At 55.5% G+C, this 22082-nt stretch overlaps 1 protein-coding gene across 4 annotated transcripts in view; it reads left to right on the forward strand.

Moving 5' to 3' along the window:
* The window catches only part of Tmem132d (transmembrane protein 132D), a 496798-nt gene extending 479456 nt beyond the window's left edge, over window positions 1-17342 (forward strand). For all 4 annotated transcript variants that reach the window (XM_015505636.2, XM_048785906.1, XM_048785908.1 and 1 more), the window contains 4 exons: window positions 8683-8888; window positions 9823-10096; window positions 12068-12259; window positions 14195-17342. In XM_015505636.2, coding sequence (XP_015361122.1) covers window positions 8683-8888; window positions 9823-10096; window positions 12068-12259; window positions 14195-15379 — 1857 coding nt within the window. In that variant the 3' untranslated portion in view covers window positions 15380-17342. The remainder of the gene's footprint in view (window positions 1-8682; window positions 8889-9822; window positions 10097-12067; window positions 12260-14194) is intronic.
* Window positions 17343-22082: the final 4740 nt, after the last annotated feature.

The following is a 22082-nucleotide window of genomic DNA, read 5'->3' on the forward strand; positions in this document are numbered from 1 at the left end:
CTCCGTCTGGCTCACAGGGAGACGGCAGCTGGCGGGCTCCGGATCCCGGGCTGGGACAGGGCTCCGGGCAGCACAGAGGTCAGGAAGATTGTGCACCGGCTCCTGACTCTTCTGGCCGAAGTCACACAGCTGGATTCCCACTTCCTTGACCACAGGGAGGAGGTGTCCATGCTGTCCACAAGGAGGCAGAGCATGTCACCCTCCAAACATGCAGAAGAAGGAGGTCGGGGCTCCCCACCTTCCAGCCTGCTCCAGCCAGGGACCCTGCAACCCCAGTGCAGAGGCTGCCCGGCTTCCTATGGTTCCAGGCAAGGACAGCCAGGGACGAGTCTGCACTGGTCACCTGAAGGAGACATTTTGATATAAGGAACAGCTGCTTGCACACGAAGCTTCAGCTCTTCACCTGAAAGGGGAAGGGAGCCTGGAAGTGCTGTGCAGGTGATCTGCACGAGCAGCCGTCCCCTGGTGCTGAGGGACAGGAGAGCCTGGGGTTATGGGAATAGGATTTGATGCGAGATGTCCTGCAGGCCTGGGAGCCTCCAAGGGGACTTGGCTGGGCAGCTGGCGCAGAGGGAGCCCTGGAGGTGGAGTCAGCTCCTGAGGAGGGCCAGCCAGCTGGTGCCCTTGCTCTCAGGGGTGAGATGAGGCTGGGTCTGAGCAGGCTGGAGAAACCAGAGGTGTTGCTGGGTGGTGCTCGAGGGAAGAGCGGGGAGGCCAGGAGCCCAAGGAGAAGAAGGGCGGGGACAACCCCTCCGTCCTCCAGCCCAGGAGTGTCCTGCCAGCCGTCCCCCAGAAAGCCCTGAGCAGGGACAGTGGGCAAGTCAGACAGGGCACGGAGGAGGGCTCAGAACTCCGAGACAGCAGCTGCCCTCCTCGGGTCGTCACACCCGGGGTGTCTCATTTCCATGAAGCAGAACCCAGCGATTGCTGGCTGATGCTCCTCTTGAGAGCGTGCTGAGGAACTCGGGCTGCGTCCCCTTGGGACCCTGTCACTTGCACAAACATTGCTTATCCATAAATAGGACATGGACATTTGGGCCAACAGGAAGCAGCCATTCCCTCTGTCCTCACTTCTCCACCAACTGCACCCTCACTTGCTTCCTCAGAGTGACAGCGCTGCATGACCACATGCAGTAGCCTCGGAGGTAGCCCGTGGATTGTCAGTAGCGACTATTGAAAGTCATTCAGGAAACTGAAATAGGAGGAGGGATTTCTAGTGTCCATAGCACCATGGGGAGGGTGGCTCTGGCTCACAATAAATTGTCCTGTAAAGAAGCAGAAGAAAGGAGCCAGGGATTTCTAACACAAAGAAACAATAGATGCTTGAGGCAATGGACATGTGTCCACCCTGATTTTATCATGGCACATTGTTCGGTTACCGAATTATCTCAGGGTATCCCATAAATGTGTGCAATTATTAGGTGCCAATTCAAATGCTTTTTAAAAATGTAATTGCTTTGACAAGAGTGACGATTCATCTTCAAAGAGGAAGAAAAGGTATTTCAGAAAAGGCTCAGCCACGTGGGGAAACGTCAACATCCGGGAGCAGGAAGAAGTCAGCTTATTCAGGGTTCTCCAGAGGGTTCCAATTTCCTTCTTTTTATCTGTGTTGGTACCTACGTGTGCATGCGTGTGTGAGAGGGACATAGATGGTGATGGTGTTTCCCCAGCAACCTGAGAGACAGGAGGGCCAGTCTACATGTGCTGGTCACTCACGGAGCCCAGCTCCCAAATCCAGCTTGCTTCTCTCCTTCCTGCTCCTTGGGGATGAGGGCAGGGTCCAGAGTGCAGGGAGGAAGGGACCCAAAGCCCCAAGCAGGGTCCTCTCAGTCTCTGTCAGGCCCTCCGCCATCCTGGGCCTGGCTTCTTCCCATGTCCATCCCATTTGAGAGAGAAGAGAGATCTTGGGTCAGCAGCACTTACACCAAATCCTGCTGGTCAGCAAGTCCCTGAGGCCAGCCCAGAACCAGGACCAGGGGCTGGACTGTGCTGTCCAGCAGGGCTGTGAGAAGGGCACTCTGGAGAGGAGGAAGTAAGTGGCAGGACAGGTGGCCAGGCCTTCCTAGGAAACACCTTCTGCCACATACGTCCATGCCCTGAGTCCCAAAGTTCTCCATGAAGATAAAGGGGATGGAGTCCCCCAACCTCCAGGATGATGGGAAGGACAGACGGGCTGCGTGTCAGCACAGACCGGGAGACACAGCGACTGAGTCCGAGGAGGGACTGCAAAGAGTCTCCCGCTGTGGGTGGGTAAAGCCGTGTGTCAGGAAGCCTCCACGGATCTGGAGTCCACTGTCCAAAGCAGAGGCAGTCTATGGGGCTTAAAAGACCAGATTCAGAACCCACCCTGGCATGGCGGTCCTCCTCTGGAGAGGCTGCTGCTGCTCAGGGTCCTTTGGCCAGGTCTGCAGACATCTTTGATTGTTATGGACTGGATTTGGGCTGCTGCTGGCCTCTGCAGGGGGGAGGCCAGGGATGCTGCTCCACATCCTGCTGTGCACAGGTCAGTATAGGAGACATCAATTGTCCAGCCCCAAATATAGATGTGGCTGAGTGCCGCAGTCTGGCTGGGCACAATCAGAAGCCACTTGTCAAAAGAAACTAACTTTATTTTTAGAACCACACACGCCAAACAAAACAGCCTCTCAGGAAAAATCCTCAGAGCCTCAACTGCCACCACCGGCTTTCCACAAGCCTCTCTCTCCCACACAAGCTTCTCTCCACCTCCCACAATCCTCCTGCTCTTGAGGCCGATTGGCTGGGTCACGTGGGTGGAGCCAAAAAAGTCCCCCAATGAGCAGCTCCGTGGTCTGAAAGGGCAGGGAAACAGCCCAATGAGCATCACCTCAGAGGAGCCAATCAGCTAGATGTTGCTGGGGCCGCTGTGAGCCAATCATCAGCCGGCAGCTGGAAGTTTGCTGGGGCCCCTTCGGCTGTGGCTCTCAACAGCTGAGGCCAAGAAAGCCCGGTCTGGAGCGGTGCCTGCCTGTGGTCAGAGCTGCTCTGTGGCTGGTGAAATGGTCTCCTGTGGGAGCACAGTGTGGGAGGCGACCGTGCCCCATGACCACGAGGTTGAGAGCAGAGACATGCACTGAACACGCCTCCTGCTGGCTGAAGCTCACTAGAAATACCGGAGCTTCCCGGGAACACGGATCTATGACTGGAGGAAAATAGGCTTTCCAGTAAGATGATCCCAAAGACGCCGATGTCTGCTCCATGTCACAGGGAGAGGACGTCACAGCAGACAAAAGAAGCCACCCAGCTTCCTCCCAGGCAGTCTCCTGCTCCACGCAGGGAGGTGGGAGCAGGGGCCCCAGTGGGGAGCCCCTGGGCCTTTGTGCCTCCCTGCCAGTGGTCAGCTGTGGCCACCTGCAGAAGATTAAGGCTCCTGGCATGGCTGCCTCTTTCCTTTTGACCTTCATAGAAGTTGCCACCTAACGACCTTCTCTTTGGGCCCTGCAACCCAGCAGGCACCACAATCTCACCGCAGCACTTACAAGGTCAGCCAGGGCCAGCAAGGGCCTGGACTGGACCACACCCAGACCCAATGTACAGCCTTGTGAACTTGAGCACGCAACCTCATCTCAGGGTGCCCGTGTCTCACCCGTACAGTGGGTGTCGGAGGATCCCCTACCTCATCTGCTACCGCAAGAACCAACCGAGGGGCCACACGTGGGCTCTTGCCAGGTTTCCAGAGAGCCACATCCCCGAAGCCAGACTCCACCAACACTGCCACCCCGAGGAGGCCCCAGCCAGCCTCCTCTCCACGCTGCTGGCAAGTTCTCCTGAAACGGCAAACAGCCGCAAAGACAGAGCCAAAGAAGGTTCTTCTGTGGCCTCCGCTGCCTGGATTGCGGGGCTGCCACAGCAGCACCCGGCAGCAGGCTGGCACCTCAGGCAATAGAAACCCATCCTCTCGCCCCGCTCCCAAGGCTGAAGACTCAATCTGAGGGCAGGCAGGGCTGGTTTCTCTGAGGACCCTCCTTGGTGGGGTACGGCCCCTCTCACTGTGTGCAAACCTGATGTCTCTGTGCTTTCTAACCTCTTCTCTGTAAGGACACCCGTCAGACTGAACCGGAACCCAGGGCAGTGGCCCATTTTAACTCACTCTGTTCCTAAAAGACCTTCCTCCAAGTGGAGTTGCGTCCTGAGGAACTGGGGGCCGGGGCTTCAGCATACGAACGTGGGAGGGGGGACCCTATTCAGACTGTTCTAGGGTCACTCCAGGCTCAAGTTGGCTCTCACTCCCTCTGTGGTCTCCACTGACCCCAATGGCTGGCCTCACATCTGCAGCCTGTCTCTGCCTGCTCCCAGAGATCCTCCTGGCCCAGCATCTTCTCTACAGCACATCTCCCTGGGCAGAAAGTTTCCTGTCCTCTATCAGAAGCCACTGAGTGCAGTGAAACCTTTTCTCAAAAAGCTCACCGGGAAGAGCGAGCCAGACTTCTCTTCTGATTAATTAGCCCAGGAGATCAGGCCCTCGTGACTGCTTAGCCCTGAGCCTCAGCTTCCCCATCTGAAAACAGGGCAATAGCACCTGTCTAGTTGGCGTGCTGTGGGGACTTAGCAAAATGGAAATTAGTGTCCACCCGGGACGTTGCGTCATCAGCTGCTGCCGCTCTCACTGCCACCGCGTTATCAATGCTCTGTCTCAGTCCAGGATGAAGAACAACCACAAGAGGGGCCACCAGGGCCAGACCGGACACTGGCCTCCCTGGGGCTGATACTTCTGCCAAGCCTGAGGACGAAAGAGGAATTTCCATATCCTTAGCTTCTACACTTGGGGAAAAAAAAAAGCAGAGAGAGAAAAATATCAGAAGAACATAAATTGTGCCATGAATATGGGTGATATTTAACTAAGATTTAAATTCATCCAGCATTTAAACCCAAATGAAGGAAATGGCATTAAATTCACATAAGTGCCTGATTATGCACACGAGTCGGAAATATTAACTCTAACTCCGTCCCAGAACAGGGTGCCTGGCCGGGCATGGAGTACAAAGGGGGCCCAGAGCTTTCATAGATCATCCCTTCACATTGTCAGCACTGGAAAGTGGCAGTTAATAAGTTCCTGACAGGTACCGTTAGCCCTGTTCTAAGGAGACGTGATGGACAGGTCTCCTCCGCTCCCTGGAGGGCGGCGTCTGTGGGTCTGGCAGAGTCTCCTGCGCTCAGCTCCCTGTGGGGCTCAGAGACCAGAGGCGGAAGCACAGGGGGTTCAGGGCCAGGAGTTAGAAACACAAAGGGCAGACGTGGGGGTGAACAGGCTGGACACCTGGGGTCCATCCTGAGCACTGTAGGGCAGCAGAGCTGCACTCGGATTCCCACACCATGAGTGGACTTGAGCTCCCACCACAGGGACAACAAGAGCCTGGTGCCTCTGTGAGGGCAGACGTGCCCTGTGCCTTGTTACGGTGACTGCTCTCCCACCAGTCTGCAGACACGCTGTGCGCCTGGAGTGCACACAGTGAGATTCATGTTTAAAAGTTCGCTTTCCCCCTTTCTCTCCATCCACGGCCTCCCTTCTCTCATCTGTGAAGTTCCCCAGGGCTGTCACCGATCACGACTCAGCTCGGGGGCTCCCTGGTGGCTTTTCTGAAACCTCTGTTGGGCGAAGTCAGCGTCCAGACCCAGACAGAGTGCACAGGTTCCGCTGGTCCACGTGGGCGAGCCCTAAGCTGCTCTGACCATGTACCCTCACCTGGGGAGAGGACCCTCCTCCTTAGACTTCGTCACAGCCACCTTTATGTAGAGTTCATTCCGTGTTTGTGTAAAGCCATCTCGTTCTGAGGCCAGCTCTGTGATTTCAGCCTTATCTCTTGCTGTGTGTGCAGGAGGTGAAGGGGAGAGGGCGCGGGCTGGCATGCCACTGTGTCCCACGCCAGTGCCCAAGTGTCGAATGTGCTACTGAGTAAAACAAGTTCACATTGAAAAAGCTAACAGTGAAATACATTAATAAACACATGGAATATTGATGTCATTAAAGGTGAAATGCTTGTGAATTATAAATAAATAATATTCAAATTTCTTTAAAAACATGATCCAGGTGTCCCCAGGCACGTGTCCTCACCCTCCCAGGTGCACAGCTCAGAGACGCTGCTGTCCATTACCACCAAGCCTCCCTGCGCCTCCCTGACCTCCACCTCCCCTCGGGCTCTTCCCAGCCTCCCCACCCCACCAGGCCAAGCCGAGGCTGCCACTCTCCTCCCCACTCCTATGGACGTGGGTCCTGTGCTCTGTCACTCAGTAGAAAGTCCTTAGCATGAGGAGGGCAGCTCCCATCACCCCGGCCTCAGGAATGACGTGTTTTATGACGGAGACCTCTGCCCCACGCTGTGGACTCCAATCACATTCTTGGCTTGTTCGGCGTTTACAACAATTAGAATCTTGGAAGCCAGCTCCACATTGCCTCCTCTGTCTTCATGCACCTTACTCACTCAGACCTCCCTCACCTCCTAAACCCACTAATTTGGCCCATTCTATTTTTATTAGTACAGCCCTCAGAATAGGTCTATGTCTGGTGTAGCAGTCAGGATGGGCTGGTGACAAATAACCCCAACAAAGTCCCAGTTACTAGGCAGGAGGAAGGTGGACCTCGCATTTGGACCCTGACCCTCGTGGCCTTGTAGGGAGGCTCAGGGGACCCCAGGCTCTGAGAATCTAGACGGATGGCCACCACCACCTTAAACACCAGGCAGGTACCGTGGTGAGGAGAAGGCGAAGCTCCTGATGGTCCCTCCTTGGACCAGCAAGGAAATGACACCTGTCCCTCAACTCCCTCTTCTCTCTGTCTCTCTCCCTCTCTGTTTCTCCCTCTCCCTCCCTCTCTCCCTTCCATCTTTATTTCTTTCAAGAAGTCTGCTCCTCCGTGATGGTTCAGCCTGGGGTGGAGATGGAAGGGAAGTGACCTGGGTCAGGAGCAGGGACCGTGGCCAGGCCCCAGATTATGGACAGCCTCGTGCACGTGCTTTGCAACCCGACTGAAATCCTTCTGCTTTGGGCAGAGACTGAGGGTGGCAAACTCCTGCACCTCACAGTGGAGCTGGCCCACCTTCTCTGAGGCATCGGTCACCACCCGGAGGCTGAGCTCCTGGCCCCCTTGCATGTGGAGTCCATGCCTGGTGCCCAGATGAAAGGCCTTCACAGGAAATGCTTTCTATGATGTTGGAACAACCCAGTAATTGCTGCTCTGCTTTTCATCATGTCCCTTTAAGTGCCAAAAGAGGTTCCCATCCTTTAAAAAATGGAACCCAGAAGGCATTTGGGCAGAAGGACGTGGCAGGGTGGGACAGATGGGCCGAGGCTGACCTGGGCCTGGTGCTTCTTTGCCTCTTCCCAGCATGTGGAGAAGGGATGTCACGTCTCAGGCCTCCGGTTCCTGGTCTGTGAGATGCCCGTGGTGATGGCACCTGTGTCCTGGGCCCCATGAGCATCAGGAGGGAGGATGCCTGGAACCCTGTCCTCTGCCAGGTGCTCCACACCTGGGTCTCTTCAGGGTCTCGCTGACTCTTCCTGTCCCGCTCCTCGCTTGGCCAGCCAGCCTGGGACGGAGGCTCTCCTGGCTCCTCGGCCCAGCCCCTTCCCTCTCTAGGTTAGCTCCTGGGGCCGCCAAAAACCCTGACCTTGTCACTCCAAGGCCAAAGGCAGACATGGCTTTCCCAGGGTCGGGGTGGTGGTGTCTGTCTCTGCTCCCTGTGGGGCTCCAGGGTTCCCCAGCTTCTTCCCTAGACCCTCCCTCCACCTTCCAGCTGGCCAGAGACATCCTGCCAGGGCTACAGCACCCCCTCTGCAGCTGGCACCAAATCTTTCCCCCCAGGAGCAGCTGCGTGATGATTAGGGCCACCCCAATACTCCAAGGAGTCCCCATCTCAAGATCCTGAACCTTGCACAGCAGCCAGGGCATGGAGCAGCCTTGGCGCCCACTGAGGGGACTGAAGAAGCAGCAGGGCACATGTGGCTCAGCCCACTGAGGAGGGACACCCCAGCATTGGGGACCACCTGGATGAGCCCGGGGGACCGCGAGTGGATAAGCCAGACCCAGGGCAGACACCACAGGGTCTCACCCACCCACTCACTCTCACACGTGGAGTCTGCTTCACAGTCGACCTAGTGAAGCAGAGGGTACAAATGAGGCTGCCAGGGCTGGGCAGAGGGGAGTGGGCGCCTGGGTCAGGCACAGACTCCAACTACGTGGCATTATGGGGACCCAACGGTCTAGCAGGTACCACAGGGTGATGGTCCTTAACAACACCGTATTGTGTGCCTGAAGTTCCCCAAGAGAGTAGGTAATAAATGTCCTCACACACACACCCAGAGGTGGCTGTAAGGTGGTGGTGTGAATTAGCTGGGTTGTGACATCATTTCATGGTCACCTCTTTACCAGGATATCAGGTCGTACCCTTTACATACATGTGATGTTAGATGATTTCATTTGCCAATTGCTCATTTGCCAGTGGAGCTGAGGATAGAAGGTCCTTAGCCGGTCACATCCACAATGGCCCACACAACATCCTCGTGACAGCGTCTGCCACATACTGCCAAAAGCAGCAGTCTGTGCCTGTCCTGCACAGGAACTTGCTCCTCCCAGGGCGGTCTCCGACAGCCCCTTGCCCGCCCGTGCTCTGGGCCACAGGTCCTGCGGAGGCTCACTGGCCCCCGCTGTCTCTCCCCATGCCCTCCCAGGTCTCTGACAGGTGTGACTACGTCTTCGTCAACGGGAAGGAGATGAAAGGCAAGGTAAACGCGGTAGTCAGCTTCACCTACCAGCACCTGAGCAGTCCTCTGGAGGTGACCGTGTGGGTGCCCCGGCTCCCGCTGCAGATCGAGGTCTCAGACACCGAGCTCAACCAGATCAAGGGCTGGAGAGTCCCCATCGTCTCCAACAAAAGGTGTGTGAGTGAGTGAGTGCGTGTGCATGTGTGTGTGTCTGTGTGTAAGTGTACCTGTGTGTGTAACTATGTGTGTGCCTGTGTGTGTGCCTGTGCGTGTGCCTCTATGTGTGTGCACGTGCCTCTGTATGTGCCTCTGTATGTGTGTGCATGTGTGTGTGTGCTGGTGTGTGGGTCTGCCTCTGTATGTGTGTGCATGTGCATGTGCCTGTGTGTATGTGCCTGTGTGTGTGTGCATGTGCCTCTGTGTATGTGCCTGTGTATGCCTGTGTGTGTGTTCATGTGCCTATGTGTGCACCTATGTGTGTGTGCCTGTGTATGCCTGTGTGTGTGTTCATGTGCCTATGTGTGCACCTATGTGTGTGTACCTGTGTGCGTGTGTGTGCCTGTGTGTGTGTGTGCATGTGCCTCTGTGTATGTGCCTGTGTATGCCTGTGTGTGTGTGCATGTGCCTGTGTGTGTGCACCTATGTGTGTGTGCCTGTGTGTGTGTATGCCTCTGTGTGTGTGTGTGTGTGTGTGTGTGTGTATGCCTGGGTGAGAGACAGACTCCCTAATACAGACCCATGTTGAGTGCGATTAGGCTCAGAGGGAAAGGGCAGGGGAAGCTCAGTGCAGCAGGACAGGACCCAAGGGCCCCGTGTGGTATATCCAGGACAGGGCTGCCAGTCTCTGCTCCTGTTGGCTTCGCCTGCCACTGGATGCCCCACCTGCCACTGTAAGTCCCACCTGCCACTGTGCGCCCCACCTGCAGGAACCTCTGAGCCTGCTTGCCACCCAGGCCATGCCAATGGCCCAGTCTCAGTATCACCCTGTGTGCGCCTGAGCCTCACAGCCAGCGGTGAACCCCTCAAGGGTGGGGTGGGGATCACATTTGCAGCCATAAGCAGTTGGCCCCCAGTAAGTATCCGATGGACTGACTGGCTCTCTGACAGGCCAGCTCGGGACAGTGAGGAGGAGGAGGACGAGGAGAGGCGGGGCCGCGGCTGCACCCTGCAGTACCAGCATGCCATGGTGCGCGTCCTGACGCAGTTTGTGGCCGAGGCGGCCAGCCCTGGGGGCCACCTGGCCTACCTGCTGGGCTCAGACTGGCAAGTGGACATCACAGAGCTCATAAGCGGCTTCATGCAGGTGGAGGAGCCCAGGATCGCCAAGCTGCAGGGAGGGCTGGTCCTGGCCGGGCAGGAGCTGGGGATGACCACCATTCAGGTAGGACATCCCCAGAGGCAAGGGCTTCTGTGTCCCTGCCTCAGCAAATTCCTCAGAGCAACTCCATTCTGGGGGTGACCTTAATGACATGGACAAGCAAGGACTCCGTGGGTCACACTGGCCTTGGATCTTGGGAAATACTCTTTGGTCTGAGTGGCCCTCCCCTGAGCACCTGCCAGGCCCACGTTGGCCTCCACCCTCCACCTCCCGACGTCCCCGCCTAAGCTTCATGTTTCTCCATGACGTTTTTGCCACCTTGGCCAAGTCCCACCTCTGACCCGATGGCACCTGAACATCCCAGGGGTGTGGGGACGGCAGGGGGCTATCACGCCATTGGCCTTGTGGGCAGGTGCCCGCTGCAGGGAATGGGGCACAGAGAGGCCCGCGGGCATTGCTGGTGGTTTAAACAGTGCAGCGTCATGGTTGTGCAGGGTAGGGGTCCACACTGACAAAATCACACATGTGCACATTGATTCCTGTCCGCCTCTCCGGCCCTGCCCGCCCTTCCTCCCTCCTCTACCCCCTGACCTTCCTTGTGCTCCTCTATCTATCTGTTTTCACTGGTGCTTTCCACAGATCCAGGAAGGTGCGACCCCTGTGGTATTACAAGTGCACATAACAAGATTTTGTTGAGCTCGCACCATTTGTCCTCCCCTCCTCTCCTCCCTCCTCCCTCTTCTGCACCGGCCTCCCTGTGGATTTAGGATGTCCGATCCCTCCACGCAGCCATCCTTTATTTGCTCTTTATTTTTAAGTTTATTTTGGGTTTGCAGCATTGGGGATTAAGCCCAGGACCTCGTAGCCCAGTGGAGGAGCACTGGCCTACTAAGTTCTGAGTCCTTGGTTCAAGCCCCAGTGGCTCTGGGGGGGTTTGGAAGAAACGTTTGTACAAGTGGCCGGGGCGGGAGGCCATGCCGGGAGGCTTCTGCAGGTTTGGTCATTTACCCCCCAGCTGGGAACAAAGGATGAGTTCATCCCCTAACAGTGCCCCGTGTAGGAGAGGGGAGCACCCCAGGCAATCTGAGGCTTCCAAATCAGCGCTGCCCGGGTATACCCTGGAGCTGCAGCGGTACTGGAACATGGAACATTTGAGACTCAACCACTCTGCAAAATGGACTGGTAAAGAGATCAGTTTATCCAAGGAGGTAATCACAGGGGTGGGTTTCTGAGGGTACAAGACTTCCCCCGGTTCAGTCCGCATGTCACACAGCAGAGTATGTGCCTATACACTTTGGGCACCCTGCCACTCTTTCCGCCATCTCTGGTTCACTCCTAGATCTTAATGTGGTGTGGATGCTGTGGAACTCAGTGCCATTCTGTGTGTAGTTCAGGGAACACAGAGAAGGACGGGTCCTCCCATGTGCAGTTCACACCCAGCTGATCACCGTCGGTTGAATCTGATACAGCTGGGAGCTGTAGATGGGTTTGGACTGTGGACTGAGAGTCACATGCACAAGAATCTCTAGAAAGTGCCATCAGCAAGGGCAAGCAGGCCAGGTGTGCTTGTTGAAACAGTGGGGAGCTTAGGGTTGGGCAGACAACAGGGAGCACAGAGGACTGTGGCAGGGGACGTCAAGAGGAGCTGCCGGCCCAGAGCCACTTTCCAATGCAGTTTTTCCAGGAACCAGAAATCTCCCTTTTATATAAAACCTTCTGGGTTTAAAAAATAATAATAATGGCCACTAATGCCACCGTCAAGTATGACTTATGTCAGACAAACGTCTTCCCCGTGGCAAGAGTTTCCAACTCCCACCAAAGACAAAAGTCTTGAAAGATCTGACCACTGATCGCTGATGCCTGGAAACTGGATCAAGAGATTTGTTCTAGAAGAAGGCCCCGTGGGAGAGGCCCATCTCCCAATCCTCGTTCTCCTGTCCTGGTTCCCACCCTGTGTGGAGCATCCTTGTGCCAGGGGACAAGTCCCTGGGACCACATGGAGCCCTTTCTGACGATGCTGCTTCTGCCCTTTAGATCCTGTCCCCGCTGTCGGATGCCATCCTGGCTGAAAAGACCATCACCGTGCTGGATGAGAAGGTGACCATCACAGACCTGGGGGTGCAGCTGGTGACAGGACTGTCACTGTCCCTGCAGCTCAGCCCTGGGAGCAACAGAGCCATCTTTGCCACCGCGGTGGCTCAGGAACTTTTGCAGAGGCCCAAACAGGTGAGCAGGTATCAGGCTCCTCCCAGGTCAGATGGGTTTTGCACCAGGTGGACACCTGGCCAAACAGTTCATGTCCACTGCAGGAGAGCTTCCCGGAAGAGGAGGACACACAGCAGGTGGCTGCTCCCCCTGGGGCCCCCCAGCTCCCTCTAACCAAGGCAGAAAAGATTTCAGCAGGTGAAACTAAGAGCCACCAGGACACAAAGGCAAACGGGGAGCCCTTGGTCCACCTGCGTCACAGTGTCACCTGCTGTCTCACATGCCCATTCCTGCTCCGTCCAAACAGTCCTGACTGGACATGGTGGGATCTCTCCAGCCGTGGAGGGACAGGGGCAGGGGCAGCCTTGGGAATCACCACAGTCTGCACCAAGGCCCTGCACAGAGCCGGGCACCAGGTCTGGGGACTGGGAAGGAGACAGGAGTTGTGCTCCCAGTTAGTTGTTTAGCTCCAGGAGAAGGTGACAAGCGAGATGGCACCCTTGGTGATTTTCTTCCTTGTGTGATAACAGGGTGTGGGCTGTGTGTTTGTTGTCTGAGTGAACACACATGTGTGTTTGTGTATGTGTGTCTATGTGTGTCGAGTGTGTTGGGTGTGCTGTGTGTTGTGAAGGCACCTTATGTTTGCATGTGATTGTGTGTGAGCTGAGGGTGTGTGTGGCTATGTGTGCATGCTGATGGTTGTGTATGGCTATTTGTGTGAGCTGAGGGTTGTGTGTGGCTATGTGTGTGAGCTGAAGGTGTGTGTGGCTATGTGTGCATGCTGAGGGTTGTGTGTGGCTATGTGTGTGAGCTGAGGGTGTGTGTGGCTATGTGTGTGTGAGCTGAGGGTTGTGTGTGGCTGTGTGTGTGAGCTGAGGGTGTGTGTGGCTGTGTGTGCATGCTGAGGGTGTGTGTGTGGCTGTGTGTGCGTGCTGAGGGTTGTGTGTGGCTGTGTGTGTGAGCTGAAGGTGTGTGACTGTGTGTGTGAGCTAAGGGTTGTGTGTGGCTGTGTGTGTGTGCTGAGGGTGTGTGTGTAGCTGTGTGTGTGAGCTGAGGGGTGTGTGTGGCTGTGTGTGTGAGCTGAGAGTGTGTGTGGCTATGTATGTGAGCTGAGCGTTGTGTGTGGCTGTATGTGTGTGCTGAGGGTTGTGTGTGGCTGTGTGTGCATGCTGAGGGTGTGTGTGGCTGTGTGTGTGTGCTGAGGGTGTGTGTGGCTGTGTGTGCGTGCTGAGGGTGTGTGTGGCTGTGTGTGTGAGCTGAGGCTTGTGTGTGGCTGTGTGTGTGAGCTGAGGGGTGTGTGTGGCTGTGTGCTGACACAAGGGTTTCCACAGAGGGCTGTTTATGGGCCTTGCAAGTGGAACAATCTCCCTCCTTGTTCAGAAATGGACCCTTATCATTTCCTAGAGGCACTTGCAGGTGGTTAGCTCTCTGTATGCCCAAGGCAAGGAGGGATGACCTCAGGATCCAGGATCCATCCTGATTGTCCCCAAGTCAAGCTTCTCTCCCTGATTCTAGAAGCGCTCCCCCTGCTCGGCTTTAGTCTGGTGGCTCACCTTAAGGCAATGTAAACATAACAGAATGAATATCTTCCACTTACACAGGCCACCCTCGTAAGCCCTCCCACTAACCAGTGACAACCTCTGACACCCCATTGACTTTGTTGTGCAGGAGTGAGCAGCCACCAGCCCATCTTCCCTCCAACGTTCCAGGGAAGCATACCTTGGTGCACAATGCTGCATGCCAGCCGGGTGCCATTTTGTTGTTTTGTTTTGATTGTGAGTCTTTGTGGGTATGAATCCTAGGTGCCCTGGCTACCTCTGACCTCTTGCTACACCACTCCAGCGGTTTCCTCTGCTCCGTAGCACCCCTTTGGCTGCTGTTTCCCTTTACTGGGACCCGCCAGCGAGCTTTCCAGAGCTTTCCAGCCCATTCTGATTCACCTGTTTTACTCAACAGGAAGCGGCCATCAGTTGCTGGGTCCAGTTCAGTGATGGCTCAGTCACACCCTTGGATATCTATGATGGGAAGGACTTCTCCTTGCTGGCCACGTCCTTGGATGAAAAGGTGGTCTCCATCCACCAAGACCCCAGGTTCAAGTGGCCGATAATCGCTGCGGAATCGGAAGGACAAGGAGCGCTGGTCAAGGTGGAGATGGTCATTAGTGAGTCATGCCAGAAATCCAAGCGAAAGAGTGTGCTCGCTGTGGGAACAGCAAACATCAAAGTTAAGTTTGGCCAGAACGATGCTAACCCCAATGTCAGCGATGGCCGACCCATGGGGACAGGGGTCCACCTGGAAAGTGACGTTGGGGATCGGAGGTCCAAAGCACCCCTGCAGGAATGGGGGAGCCCTGAAGGCCAGTACCTGGGCAGCTCTTCCATGGGACTCATGGAGGGAAGAGGAAGCACCACCGAGAGGTCCACCTTCCAGAAGAAGGACGGCCAGGGAAGCCCACCAGATGGTGACAGCCGCCTGCAGACCATCCCTGTGGATATCACCAGTTTCCCAGAAGCAGCCGACCTCCCCCGAAGCAATGTGGAGACGGAGGAGAATGACCCGGCTCAGGCATCCAAAGGGCTGAGCGACCTGGAGATTGGGATGTATGCCTTGCTGGGCGTCTTCTGCCTGGCCATCCTGGTCTTCCTAATCAACTGTGTGGCCTTTGCGCTGAAGTACAGGCACAAACAAGTGCCCTTCGAGGAGCAGGAGGGCATGAGCCACGCCCACGACTGGGTGGGGCTGAGCAACCGGGCAGAGCTGCTGGAGAACCACATGAACTTTGCATCCTCCCAGGATGAGCAGATCACTGCCGTGGACCGGGAGCTGGACATGGAGGAGAGCAAGTACCTCCTGGGCACGCGCTCCCACAAAAGCATCAATGGGCAGCTGCTCACACCCACGGGAGTGGTGCTCACGGCCGGGAAAGACCAGAAAAGTGAGCCCCCAACGTCCCCTACCTCGAAAAGGAAAAGAGTGACCTTTACCACCTTCACCGCCCTCTCCCCCGATGACGGGTGCCCCGCGGGGAGCTCCACCGTGATGAGCAGGGAGGACGACATCAAGTGGGTCTGTCAGGACCTGGACCCCGGGGGCTGCAAGGAGCTGCAGGAGTACGTGGAGAGGCTCCATGAAGACGTGTGAGCTGGCCCGATGCTTGTGCATACCACCTTGCAGCCTTGAATGAGGGCACCCGGAAGAAGGGAGGGGGCAGGACAGGAGAAGGTTGGCACCGTCCAGAAAATGCCCCGGTTGGCTGGGGAGGCCCGGCCAGCCTCGAGGCTCACGTCCTGGCCCACCAGGTATTGCTCAGGGGAAGGTTCTTTAAACTTGGAGCAAAAAGGACTGTGAATCACGGAGCTTCTGAGCATTTCCAGCAAAAAACCAGTGTCTCTGTTTAATGGAAGCAATTTGGATTTCGTAAAATTCCACATGACGGACAGCAGAAGTAAAGCCAGGTTCAGGTTGTACGTGCCCAAATCAATGGGAGAAGTGTGCGCTCCCACGGGTGCAGCTGCCTGGCTGTGAGCATGACCATGGGCACCAGCGAGTGTCCGGCAGCTACGGCAAGCACAGCTGTGAGTGGCCACCTCCCAAGGGCCAGGTTGAAGCTGCCTGGGTTATCGACAGACCCAGGCAGGTGCTGACGAGGACAGAAAGGCAAACAGAGGTTTATAGGCCACAGATAACTTTGTAACAACTCGCCAAGACAAACACCACCGCTTTTCCCAGCACTCCAGAGCCATCCTTGTTGGGTAAACTGAGGACACTGGACACAGAATTTCAGGGTCGAGAAACCAGGCTCTCTCCACAAGTCTTTTCTGTAGATCTTGCTCCTCACTGCTTCTCCACCTTCAGAAGCTGCTGGTCACCTGCATCTGGGGTAGGGGTGGGCAGATTCCAGCATGTGCTCAGTCCCCTCCCTGGGGTTTTGTGTCAACTCCAGGTGACCTTTGGCAGAGCAGCCCGGGACATGCTTCACCTGGGGGAGCCTGGTCCCTGGGGAGTGGGCAGTGAATCCAGTGAATTCAACACCAAAGGAGGTGGGTTCCTCTCGCTGCTTAGCTAGAAAGAAGAGGGGACCCTTCTGTGATGGGCCCATGCTGTTCACCTTGGTCTTCCACCAGCCACTTGCCATCAGGCCATTAATAGAGCTCTGGGGTCCCAGTGTCATAAGCAGGGTGTGCAGAGCAGGACCAGCTGTGAGAGGAGGCAGCAGGCAGGTGGGCCTGCATGGGCCTGGTCAGCCCGTGGGCTTCCTCCCCAGGAGAGGCAGAGGGAGGCCTGGCGTGCAGGGGAGGAGGAGGCGGCACTAGGTCGCGGTCCTCCAGGTGGCCCTGGGAGGCTTACCCTTGCTTAATGTCCAAAGGGCTCTGGGAAGACCCTCAGATAAAAGACCTGTGAGGGTGGAGTGAGCCTCACCCGATCTCACATGGAGACAGAATGGCAGGCTGGATGCACCCAGCGGGGCAGGACCTGAGAAGGTGGAGGGGAGGTGGCAGCGGAGGCCATAGAGCAGAGACATAGAGCAGAGGCTGTGGAGCCAGCTCTCGCTCTCTGTGTTTTCAACTGTGCGATTTCCTCTCTCTCTCTCTCTCTCTCTCTGTTCTTCAGCTCTTTTTCAAACTCTCTTGCTGGTCCTCTGCACTCTCTTCTTCCTCTCCTCCTGCTGCTTTCCTCTATGGGTCTCTATTTCCTTCCTCTCCTCCGCCTCCTCTTTTTCTCTCTCCCTGCCACGTAGTCGAACTCCCATGGTGTGACACATGTGTCGGTCCCAGCAGGCCACCCTTCCAGCCCTGGCACTCTCCCTCCAACCGTGGTGCTAACAGCTCTGACACTGGGATCCCTGCAGCCAGTACGTCACATGCTCCTGTCCCCAGTTTTCTCGCCTTGTTTAGTTGGGTGACTCACCGTCACCTCTTTCCCATGACAGTCCTTTGCTTTCTGCCCCTGCTCCTGTTTCTCGCCATTCTTCCCCTGAGACGTTCCGTTGACTCCCGCAGCCACTGCCCACTCCCAAGTCCATCTCTGTGTAGAGTGTATTGTAGATTGTAAGAATGTAATATATATTTATAAACTTGCCTACTGTAAATATAAAACATGCATTCAGCAGCGTCATGGCTGATCTTTGTCTCCCTGCGTGCTGACCCCTCCCAGGGGCTGGCATCGGTTGCAAATGGCTCTCCGGGTGCAGTGGCTTTTGGTAAATGAAAATGCAGATTTGAGGATCCAGCACAATCCAATTACACCCTGACATCGTGTAATGCTGCTGTCTGCATGGAGGGGATGTTGACATCTGATGACAAACTGCATTGTGTGCTAAGCATCTCTCCTCCAGGACCGGAAAGGATTTGCAAATAAATCACACGTGTAATTCCCTCCTAAAAGCATGCTGAGCGATGGATGGTGGAAAGCCGGAGCTGTTCAGGAGCCACAGCGCAGCCTTGCTCCGAGCGGGAGCCAGGAGGGTGCTCTGTCTTTCTCCAGCCTTGGTCTTCACTCACAGTAACACTGGGCTGGGTTCAAAAGCTTAAAGTTAGACCCTGTCTCACCTGCAGCCTGACAATCACACAGAGAAGCTGGTGGAGTCCCGGAGGCACACAGCAGGCGGGATCCTCCATTATTCCACCAGCACTTCCTGAGCAGCTGTGTGCCAGGAGGGACTGTGAGCAACAGACATAGAGCAGAGGTGACCACAGCCCCTCTCAAAGACCTCACCCACTTGGGGGGGCGGGCACTAATGACAAACATCTTTTGCAGAGCCATAAGTTTTACAGAAGGCAATAAGACAGGTTTCAAAATAGAGAAAGGTTGAGCTAACATTTAAAAACCTTGCCCCTTTCACCTAAAATGACCTAGATTTCTACTCTCCCTTGCTGATCCAGACCCAGGCAAAAGGGCTTCTGGTTGGACTTGGACTGAGCAGGGGTAGGGGTCTCCCGACCCAGGTCTTCCTGGCTGTGAATGGCAGTCCCGTGGGTGCCCATTTCGTGGCTCTTCTTGTCCTAGAGAAACGTTTCTCCCCAGCTTGTCTCCACCTCAAAGAGGGGAGAGCGGATAGAGCCGGAGGGACCCTGTGCTCCCAAGACCATTAGCAGAGTATCACTTTAGCACCTCCCAAGCCAACACGGGAGGTCGTTGCCTCAAAACAACAGGAAGGTGCCACTGTGACAAGTTCCCTAATGTGATCTATGTGCCCAGACTTCCAGACAGCCATGTGCAAAGGTCTTAATGAGCTGAAGTCCCTACAGGGCATCTTTTGGGATGTGAATAAAGTGACACTGCTGTTTCTCACACCTGGCTGCCAGCTCACTTACGCCCCCTGTAGGCTGCCAAGCAGAAAGTCTCCCATCCTGTGCTGGAGGCCCAAGCAAGCACAGAGCCAGCTTCCCCTTGCCACCTGGCCTTCTGGGGAGGCACCTGCTCTCTGCTTCTCAGGTTCCCGTGCAGGAATGTGGTCCTAACAGGACTACAACCTGGGAAATGTGAGCAGTAGAAACATATCTCGCAGAGCTGGAGCCTGAAGGTGTTAGAGTTGGTCCTGAGGGTGTGAGGGGCGTCCATTCCCCACTTCTCTCCCAGCTCCTGTGGTTTTCTGGCTAGCCCTGTTGTTCCCAGCCTTGTAGAACATCAGCCTGCATCTCCTGCCATCCTCGCCTGGCCTCCTCCCTGTGTGGGCCCGTGTCCAAAGGTCCTGCTTCACCAGGCATGTTGGATCAGGCCCCAGCTACACCCATGTGACCCCGTCTTAACTAATTGCATCTGCAAGCACTATATCTAAATAAAGCCACATTCACATCCTGGGGACTAGCTCATCCTCAGTCCAAAATTAAGTGTGGTCCCTCATGGGGGGGACTTAAGCCATAGTGCTGGCCTTTGGCAGGGAGGTCCTGGGCAGCTGGCTGCTTCCAGCACCAGCCTGGGCCTTCTGGGACTGTGTCATTAAAGCCCAGCTTCACCCCATTTCACACACATTCTGCAAATAAAGGTGAACCACCCTGGGAGTGCAAGGGAGTGGTGTGCCCAGGGGCCCTGGGACAGCTCTGAGCTGAGCTAATCACCCCTGTGGCACTTCCTGGACCATCTTCCGCTCCTTCCCCCTCACAGTGGCTGTGGCAGCAGCAGATGATGTTGGGGCAGGGGTGTGGGTAGCCAAGGATGCTCTCCCAGGACACCTGCATCCTCCATCCTGGTCCTCCTACCACCTGGATGATGCTCCAGGTGGTGTGCAGGGGACAATGCTGCCAAGAGCCTCAGAGGCAGCTGGACTTGGCTCAGAGGCTTCCTGGCCCAGCTGGCAGGCCCCCTCACAGCTACAACACACCTGCCTTACCTCAGCCCCCGCGGGGTGTGCACACGGGGAAGTGCTATGCAGTCTTACTCCAGTCCTGGAGCCCAGGGAAAAGAGAGGTAATCCTGACCTAACCCACAGCCTGGGGCCTCAGAATGGAGAGGGGGCAGATTCCCACGGCAGGCTCAGGACACCGAAATGGGAAAATGGATTCACCTCTCTCAGGTCCCACCAGAATACGTTCCTATGAGCTCTGCTCTCTAGATAATTGGAAAGACTCTGAAACAAATGTGTGGGACCCCAGAATATGGAGGGCCAGGCTGACAAATGGGAGCAAGACCCCTCCACTGAAGAATCCCTTCACTCCCTGGCTGGATCCCCCCACAAGAGGGGACAGCCAGCACTCTCTCTGCAGGGCCCTTCTTCCTTTGACAGCCAGGTCTTGAATTTCTCTGAGCTGTTTTCCTGATGTTAAAACAAGCCTCACCCAACTGTCCTGCTAATGGCCTCGAGGCCCATGGGCAGAAGTTTCTTTATGACTTCAAAAGCTTCTGTCTCGCTCTTGTTTGCTTCACGCACACACAGAACATTTCATGGCTATTAGATGAATCTACCAATTACACAGTCAGTGTTGCTAAGTGAGAATTAACAGGACAGCCTGCTAAACCACGGTCAGGTCACACCATTCCTGGCCTAGCACCAAAAGATGCCCATCATTCCCAGACTAGAATCCAGACTCCCAACCATGGCTGAAAGGTCACATGCAGGGGTGCCCATCATTCACCTCACCTCCCACCACCAGCCTCCCAGCTCCCCTCACGGAGCTCCTCCCTTTGTCCTCCAACGTAACAAGCTCATCACCACCCAGGGCCTTTTCCTAATTGCTGCTTCTTTCTGGATCTCTGTTCCCAAGATTTTCACAGGTCTGACTCCTCCTCGGCATTCTTCACCCCTCTTGGAGAACTCCTAGAGGGTTCTCACACCCCAGTTCCTCCTATGCTGACTATCCCATCTTATCTAATTCATAGCTCTTAAAGCATTCTGGAATGGTCCTTCTGAAGTATTTGCTTTCTTCTTTGTTCTGGTCTTCCCTAGTTGAATATAAGCTTTCAGAAGAGATGGATTCAGTCCAATCTGTTCTCTTCCACATATCCCACGACTAAAGCCGTTTATATCATTTTGTGGCTGTTGGATGGCCTAGCAAGAGTCAGCAATCAAAAACATTTTTTTTGGATGAATGGTTGAAGGTTCCAATATATGGATGGTGAATGGATGGGTAGATGTATGTATGCACATATGAATATGAATGGGTGGGTGGGTGGATGGACAGATAGATGGATTTGTGGGTTGGTGGGTGGGTGGATGAGTTGATAGATGAATACATGCATGCATGGAGGAGTGGGTGATGGATGGATCCGTAGATGGACTGATAAGTGGATGGATGGATGAACGAATGGGTAAATGATGGTAGATACATGATTAGATAAATGAATGGGTGGGTGATGAAGGGCTAAGTGGATAAATAAATAGTGGGTGACAGATGGAGGGCTGAGTGGACGGGTGGACAAGTGGGCAGTGGTCTACAGAGCACAGACATCGAGAGCCCTGTCTGATAAGTGCAGCCAACCACCTAGTGAGACGCAGGAAGCTGATATGCTTCCGGAGGGCTGATCTCATGCCTTCTGCCATACAGACGTGGTGCTGAGCCAATAAATAAGCCTTTGTTGTCCCTGAATCAATCACTTCAGAGGAGACACACATCAGTCAGACGCACCCCCTCCCCAAGAGACACCTAGAAGATAAAGCTCCCTCTCATCTTCCATGGGAACCTCGCTGGCTTATTTTCAGGGTGCTCTGCAGAATGTGAGGAGGCATCCTCTCCTCCCAGGCCAGCCGCAGCCTTGGGGGCCCTTCCTGTGGATTCCACCCATGCTCCTGACAACCAGCATCTCCCGGCTACAGCAGGTGGGCATGGCCCTGGATGTTCATATCCCGCAGGAAGGAAGGGGGCTCCTTCTTCCTTTGTAGACCCCAAGAACCCGGCCTGCCTTGCAGCTCATGTCAGAGCTCCCAGCTAACTCTGAGCAGCAACTGTGGACCGCGGTGGCTGGGGACACTCCAGTTAAGATCCAGTGTGAGCTCTCCATGCCATGACACATGGCATCACAAGAAGATCCCTGAGTCACCGCAAAAGAAGCCCGGCCCCGGGGGGCGAGGGGGGGGGGAGAGCCCCCTCCTCCGTCTCTGTTTGGTAAGGCAGGGACCTTCACTCTGTCTCACCCCTGTTTTGGGTGGTTTGTTGCTATGGCAACACCTACCCTGACTGATTAACACGATCGTTATTGATGAGATGCTGTTTGGTCTATTGAGTGGCTGAATCCCTGAGAGCAGACCTTCCTGTCAAAGTAAGACGCGGGTGTGCAGGAGGGCACCAGATTCATGCCAAGCTTTTTATTTTTTCTTTTAAGGATCTGCAGGACCTGGACGTCAATGCAGACTTGTCCTGTGAAGCAGAACGCAGGCGTCATCTCGAGGGAGGAGAGGTCCCCTGAGGTC

Source organism: Marmota marmota, unplaced genomic scaffold (assembly GCF_001458135.2).
Source record: "Marmota marmota marmota unplaced genomic scaffold, marMar, whole genome shotgun sequence".
NCBI lineage: Eukaryota > Metazoa > Chordata > Mammalia > Rodentia > Sciuridae > Marmota > Marmota marmota.